The sequence below is a fragment of the Acytostelium subglobosum genome, assembly GCF_000787575.1.
Source record: "Acytostelium subglobosum LB1 DNA, scaffold: scaffold6, whole genome shotgun sequence".
NCBI lineage: Eukaryota > Evosea > Eumycetozoa > Acytosteliales > Acytosteliaceae > Acytostelium > Acytostelium subglobosum.
Genome location: NW_012236532.1, coordinates 1,236,257 through 1,244,107, shown reverse-complemented (window position 1 = coordinate 1,244,107; position 7,851 = coordinate 1,236,257). Strand labels below are relative to the sequence as shown.

The 7,851-nt window shown below is 46.5% G+C and overlaps 3 protein-coding genes across 3 annotated transcripts; 2 read left to right on the top strand and 1 right to left on the bottom strand.

The window, feature by feature from the left end:
* Positions 1-450: 450 nt before the first annotated feature.
* SAMD00019534_038360 (hypothetical protein) lies at positions 451-684 on the top strand (the record flags this gene model as incomplete). Its single annotated transcript, XM_012904728.1, has 1 exon — positions 451-684. The coding sequence occupies one exon, from the start codon at positions 451-453 to the stop codon at positions 682-684; it is 234 nt and encodes a 77-aa protein (XP_012760182.1).
* Positions 685-1,813: 1,129 nt separating this feature from the next.
* SAMD00019534_038350 (hypothetical protein) lies at positions 1,814-2,008 on the bottom strand (the record flags this gene model as incomplete). Its single annotated transcript, XM_012904727.1, has 1 exon — positions 1,814-2,008. One exon carries the CDS (start codon positions 2,006-2,008, stop codon positions 1,814-1,816), a length of 195 nt encoding a protein of 64 aa, XP_012760181.1.
* Positions 2,009-3,203: 1,195 nt separating this feature from the next.
* SAMD00019534_038340 (hypothetical protein) lies at positions 3,204-3,428 on the top strand (the record flags this gene model as incomplete). The annotated part of the gene is made up of 1 exon (XM_012904726.1): positions 3,204-3,428. One exon carries the CDS (start codon positions 3,204-3,206, stop codon positions 3,426-3,428), a length of 225 nt encoding a protein of 74 aa, XP_012760180.1.
* Between the last annotated feature and the right edge of the window lie 4,423 nt (positions 3,429-7,851).

Here is a 7,851-nt window from a genome sequence, read left to right as displayed (position 1 = left end):
AAAGCCCTMCCTTACCCTACCCTACCCTTACCCTACCCTTACCCTACCCTTACCCTTGCCCTTACCCTACCCTTACCCTTGCCCTTGCCCTTGCCCTACCCTAACTTGGTCACGCCTAGCATTGGCTGTTATTGGTAACTTAATTGCTTGTATGGATACAAACAAGATGTTTGGCGGCTCGATAGACGATTGTTGAGTTCTGGTTCCATTATTGATGGGTTTGAGTAGCAGTACCCAAAGATGCTCAACGACCAGCGCGCGGTCCAAGGTCTTGAGCATCTTGATGGCGATGGTCTGCGGCAGTACACTTAGACTGCGCAACACGCCGAAGGTCGACAGGTCAGGTCAAAGGACGGTGATCTGGTGCACCATCATGGTGGCAAATCTCCAAGTGCCTGCTGTGTTGAGGATGAGTTCCAGGTTGATTGTTCGTCCACTTCTTTCAAAGACATGCTCCTTGGTACAATCTATGAACATAGTAAAGGTTTGAATGAGCACAGAGACTCACCATCTGTACTAGTGCGTCACCCAACTGGTGATACAGAACCAATGTGCTCAACATGTGCCACGATCGCCGGTGCTGTCTTATCTGAAAATCTGCTCCATCTCCTTGTTCTTGAGACTCCTGTCTGGATCTTCTCATTGATCTCCCTGAGTCTGAGCGCCACTGGCGAGTCCTGGTAGAAAATTAGTTGGCTATAGTGGCGCCATCCGGCCTGGCAGTCAGAAGCTTAATCATCTCGGCCATGCGATCATCTAGCTGCTGGTTGCTGCTGTTGCCGCTGGTCTTGGGGGTCTGGTCGCTGTTGGCCTTGTGTGCCCCGGTCGCTCTCTGCCACCAGTTGTGGCTCAAGGTCTTTAAGCATAGAGCTTCTCGTTGGTCTTGGCGATTCTGGCCATTTGGGACCCAAATGCAAGGTCGCTCTCGAGACGCATGACGGTCTTCTCGGACTTGTCCAACTCTCGCTCATAATTCTTGATCTACTCAGCTGAGTTCGCGCGACTTTCTCTCGCTGTCCAGGTTAGTCCTTAAGTTTTAAGGATTCATTGATGGGGGATGACTCGACGAACTTGCTACTGTAGGTATGAAGAGAGCCAGAAGATGATTGAATGCCAGTCGGTCACCAATCCGATGACTATAATGCAGTTGATGATCTTGCCCATACTAATTGATTGATTGGTCGAGTCATGACGATACCATGGATCATCACCAACGGCATCCAATTCATGGCATCAACTGATCGTTTGGGTGGAAGAGGTCACATTACAGATACATATACAAAGCAAAATTGAATTTATATTATAAGTACTGATGGCAGTTGTATGCATGAATGAATTGGATAAAATCCTCATACAGCTGATCATCAAATAAATATCTATGTACAAGTAACAAAACATGTCAAGTGAACTTCAAAATGTGCTTGGGTGATGAAATTTGAATTTGAAATTCACGAGCGCTTTTTTTAACGGTCAAACCGTTGAAAATGTGGTTGTTAGTTAGACGTGGACCACATGAGACTGTGACACTTGGTCACTCACTTCTCATCTTATTGGCATTGCACTCACTCTCTCCTACTTGTACACATATACATACTTATGCTTATACATACAAATACATCAATAATAAACAACACATTGACATTTATCACTCACCACATTGTTCTGCCTTGATGTCTCACTACTGCTGATGAGTTACTGCTGAGTTTGAGTTATGATATCAATCAATTAGTGAGTACTAATAGACTTTTAATTGCATCACCATCTGCTCTTACTTACACTATCCTCCTTGAAGCCAGTTGTGGTCCTTGTCAAGTCAGTGTTCATCACCTCTGTCTCCATCTTGATAGACTGCCGTCGTGCTTCCACGTTGATCAAAGCCATGAACCTTTGTCACCATCTTGACAGACGTCCGCCGTGCTGCCACAGCCATGTTGCCCACTGCCCAGAACATCTGTCTCCAGCTAGTCTGATGGCCCCATTGTGACACAGCCATGCTGACCACCTCCATGCTGCCAAGTTGTCCACAGCCCAGAACCTCTGTCTCCAGCTAGACAGACTGCCAACAATGTGGCTCCGCCATGATACCCTGACGGCCGCCGTGTTGCCAGCCATCTTACATGGCCATGTTGACCACAGCCATGATCCTGCCGCCGTGCTAGCCATGACCCTGTCTCCATCTTGACTGACGGTCGCGGTGTTGCCAGCCAAGTTGACCACGCACGGCCATGTTGACCACAGCCCAGAACCTCTGTCTCCAACTTGACTGACTACCGGCGTGCTGCCACGTTGACCACAGCCCAGAACCTCTATCTCCATCTGTTCAGTCATCCGGATCCGCCATGTTGCCAAGTKGTCCAGAACCTCTGTCTCCAGCTAGACTGAAGTTGCAATGCTGCSCTGAGTGACCACCGCCTCCCATGCTGCCCTGAGTCCATGAACTCTGTCCAACTAGACAGACTCCGCCACGCTGACCGCCCATGCTGACCACGGCCATGTTGCCAAGTTGTCCATCGAGTTGGCCACAGCCCAGAACCTCTGACTCCATCTAGATTGCCACTGTGCTGCCACGTTGACCGCCTCCAAGCTGACCACCTTCATGCTGACCGCCTCCATGCTTCCATGATGGACAACCTCTGACTCCAACCAGACAGACAGCCATGCTGACAAGTGCGACGCCATGCTGCCAAGTTGTCCATCTCGAGTTGACCACAGTCCAGAACCTCTGTCTCCAACTGGACAGACGGCAACCGCGCCGCCATGTGCCATCAGTGACCAAAGCCTCTGTCTCCAACTAGATAGACCGCAGCCATCCTGCCAAGTTGAGGAATGATCATAATCTAAGCATTAATAAACGATGAAGACAGGAGTTGTGCAAGTGTGACTTGGAAGGAGAATAACAACAATTGGAAAAGTACAACTCAATGATGTCGCCTGGGCACGGTTGCTGCCCAACGGCTTTAAAAAAAATAAAGGCAGCACTTGTGACAATGAGAAGAAACTCTCAAAGTCAACAAAGTTGCTGCCATACCTGTCTCGACGCTGCCCAAAGTCTAATAGCGACAGGTGTAGTCCCCAGGCCGTGCCCACCCCTCTTACATGGTGGGCCCACCCGTCCCTCTTGCATGACAGGCCGACCCATCCCTCTTGCATGATGGGCCACGGCCACCTCCTTGCGGAGATGGCCAAATGGTGATGGGAGGAAAATGTTAGTAGTATTCGGTCCTGGAAAGGTCCACCTCGGCTTGGCCTGGCTTGGCTCGGCGGCATGGCACTCGGTCTGGCACGGCACTGGCACGGCACTGGATGACTTGGAGGGAATAGACCTCGCAACGACAGGTCATCGTGTGAATGAATCACAACGTCTCCACTGTGTCATCTGGGTTCGGGTGATGGATGTAGGACCACTGATTGGTGGGTTGGTAACTTGACTTTGATGTTGTTGTTGTTGGTTGTTGGTGGTTGATTGGTTTCAATCGCCAGCCGAGAGATATTTGGGTTATACCCATCACTCATCTGCTTGATCGACGGCAATATATATAGTGGTGAATTAGTGTTTGTTGAAAAGGTGAGGGACCGGAGGAGAAAGGACAGGCTCATCCACCTCATAATCTGGTGATGGTGGGTATTGGTATCTGATTCCTAGGTGGGGTTGGCCTGGGTCTGCCTGGACCGCTGGATGATTGAATGGTATAGGTGGTTGTGGCATCATCACTTGGTCTCCAGGTATTGGTCCGAGGTCATGTGGCGGTTGTTGGATGCCAATATCTTTCAGTGACATGGATGAGAAGCATCAAAGGTGATGATTGAATGGATGGTTAGTATTATTTTTTGACGGTAGCATGCAAGTTCATTTGATATATACTTACCATTTGGAATTGGTTCCTGTTGACCATTGGGATGATCTGGCAACTGGTTGTTCTCTGGTAAGTTTGTCCTCCCAACGAATAGAGTTTGATGGATCTCATTGTGTGGTGTATATGTTATCCTAATTGGATCATGGACTCCATCAGTGCGCACAAGAAGTGTATAAATCACCTTTTTAGAAGATTCCTCGCCCAATAACAATGTCCTTGGTCGACTATCGAATAAACTTAGAATTGGGTACATTTTGATGACTGCTGTTTTTTTGTCAAAGTCTATCCTTATTAGGGTGATGACTCTGTGATTTAAGTCGGCCAGCAACAAGTTCTTGGGTATGTGCCTGTTGAACAAAGGTCGAATGAGTTTGGCTGGATTCATTATTGATAGATTGATTGGTAGCGTTGGAAAACACTGTTGAGAAAGATATTCTTGTATAGCAGATAATGGTTTGGCAATAGCCGAAGTAAAGAGTCTATGATATTAATGATATTGATATGATAGATTGATTGATTGATTTATGAATCGTTGGTGAGTAGAGAGAGAATCAATGTTAGTATTATGAATTAGAATGATAGAATTATAATAACATAGTAATAATGTTATATATGTGTACATACATGTAGTAGAGTGATAAGGTAATGAGTGATGTCAATGCCCACTTGTCCAAGGACATTCACCGCAATGAGAGAGAGTCTGTGAGTGGGTTACTAGACACACACACTCACACACACCTCACACACACTTATAAAGACACATTTTGAATTAAATATTTAAATATATTTAATTAACAGATTGACCATTTAACGGTCCATTTGAATTTGTATCACTCAATACCATCTCAGTGTCATCATCAATGAAGTTCACGTTGATGAGTCTTGATTGAGGCTGAGTGATCGTTCCAACTAATACTATATGTGATCAGTGATGTACTATGAGCTTGCTGATGAGTGGCAAGTGAGCATTGTGATCACTCTATCTTGCGGGTACTGAGTGATTGAAACTCTGTCTTGAGACTAAATGGTTGTTCACCATCCTTGAGATTCGTCCTGTCCATGCTCAATGTCGATTAGCTCCTTCATGACATATATAGTCGAATGAACAAGTCAACTATCAATACCATCTCAGTGTCATCATCAATGAAGTTCACGTTGATGAGCCTTGATTGAGGCACGATCGTTCCAACTGGATACTCTGATGAATGAATGAATGAATGAATGAGCTTTGTTGTAAGAGACTGCTCTGATGTCCATTGTGATCTTGATGAGCTTGCATGTTATCGGTGTTCTGTCTGTTTGTCTGTCTCAATGTCTCTAACTGTCTGTCCACCTGTTTATGTATGTTTGATTAATCGATTGAATGAGGTCACAGCATCCAATATGGGCTGAGGGTTGATCCTATGTTCTATTTTGCTGGGACAGACTACTGATTGAATGACTGACTGACTGGGTAGGTGTTGTATGAATGGTCAATGATGATACATGTCGCTTGATTGGAGTTCGCCAGGTTTTGTCTTGATATGTTTGCCTGTAATCGATGTTGACCTAGCGTCTTGTTCATCAATCCCAACTGGCGATAGAGAACTAATGTGCTCGACCTTGATGTGACCGACCTGCCTGATTGTACTGACTGACTGACTAGCCATTCCAGCTCCTACACACCCTATTAGACAGGTTTGATCCAATGTTTTTAACGCGCTGCGTGAAACAATATTTGATGGACTGGTACCTGCTCGCAAGATTGTCTCTCTCACTGGCGCCATGTTGACTAAATGTGTTTGCCTTTGTGATGCGATACATGGTGCCTTTCCCGATTGATGTCTAGCCATTGTCCTCACTGATGTTGGTGGACCACCTTTCGTCACCAATGCTGTCTAATCATACAAAATGTTGCACAGTCCTAAAGCTTTGAGGATTCATTGATGGTGATGCGACTCTCGACTAACGATCTATGAGTGACCATCATCGAGTGGCAGTCAAACGAAGTTTGGCCACCCAATACCACGTTTGGATCTTGCTGTGTTCTTTGGGGAGCTCTTGCCCTTCAACTCTATTTAGAAAGTCTGCCACGCGCCAGGTTAGTCATCAATGAAACTCAATCAATCAATTGGATGAATGAATGTGTGTACATACTCTTCGTTTCTCTCGACAGTCCTTTGTTTGGTCCTGTCGTCGTTGGATCTTGAATTGAGGTCGATGTAGCAATTACTTGTCCACTTTGATGAATCTCTGAGTGTTGTCTTTGGGACGTTGCTGGAGCATTCCCCATGAAGAATTATGACTCGTGGAGAGGCGTCTATACCTGAGGTCAAGTGCTCGCCATGCTGCGTGTATCTTAGTCGAGACTCGTGACCGAGAAAGATGATCAATTAATTGGTGATCTAGGCTTTTGGGAGTGATAGTTAGAGAACCAGAACCGGGCGGACCGACTGTCCTCACCATCACAGACAGGACTGTTAATAGCATTGGCTACTGCATCAAGTAGCAGACGTTAGATTGAAGTCAAGCAGAGTTGACTCGTGACTCGATTGGATGAGTGGTGTCCATGTCCACTTGCCAATCTTAATTGATTGGTCGAGTCATGACGAGAAGACATATAATAAGTAGTGATGTATGAATGAATGAAGTGTTGTATAGGATACAATGATCACAAATAAATATCTTGGGAATGTTCCCCCACTGTTTTGGTTGACTTCAACACCATTGACCAATAAAACAAGCGAAGTTCAATGTGGGTGTAAATTTGAATTTGAAATTAGCGCCCATTGGAATCGAAATAACGGTTGAGTTCAAAATGGTCGTTGGTTAGATGTGGTCCACATGTCACTCGGACCCTGGGTCACCACTCATCTCATTGGTATTGTACTCACTCTCTCCTACTTGTACACATACACATATATCCATACATATATATATACATACTTATGCTTTTACTCATACTAATATATCAATAATAAACAACACATTGACATTATCACTCACCACTTTGTTCTGCCTTGTTGTCTCATTACTGCTGATGAGTTTGAGTTATGATATCAATCAATGAGTGAGTACTACTTGACTTCTAATTGCATCACCATCTGCTGCTTACTTACACTATCCTCTTCTTCTCTTCTCTCTTCTCCTCTGCCTTCTCCTTGACCTTGTGCCTTGAAGCCCGCTGTGTGGTCCTTGTCAAAGTGACTGTTCACCACCTGTATCTCAATCACGTCCGCCGTGCTGCCATGTTGCAATGAATCTCTGTCTCCATCTTGATAGACTGCCGTCGTGCTTCCACGTTGACCATGAACCTTTGTCACCATCTTGACAGACGTCCGCCGTGCTGCCACAGCCATATTGACCACAGCCCAGAACCTCTGTCTTCAACTAGATTGACAGACGCCATGTGTCTAGAGCCTCTGCCTCAAACTTGACTGCCGCCGTGCTGTTGACCACAGCCATGAACCACTGCCGCTGATGCCCAGAGTGTACCTCTGCCAACAAGCTGCCTGACCACCCGCCGCCATGCTGTCTGACCACTTCCCCTAACCTCTGCCGCCATGTTGCCTGAGTTGACATCTGCTGCCTGAGTCCATGAACCTGTGTCTCCAACTAGATAGACGACCGCCATGCTGCCACGTTGACCAACGCCATTATGACTCGGCCATGCTGACCGCGACCTGTCCACAGCCCAGAACCTCTGTCTCCAACGAAACAGACGGCAGGACTCCACCATGCTGCCTTGAGTGACCTTAGCCCTGAACCTCTGTCCCTCAATGAGTGAGTACTACCAATGATAGCACAGCTGCTCACCTATACTCTGCTTACTTACACCATTCTCTTCTCCCTTCTCTTCTGTCTTCCCTTGTGCCTTGAAGACCTCTGGGTAGTCCTTGTCAAGTTAGTGTCTCCAACTAGACAGACGGCCGCCTTTGTGACTCGGCCATGCTGACCACCGCCATGCTACCAAGTTGTCCACACCCCGAACCTCTGTCTCCATCTRAAGAGGTCGCCT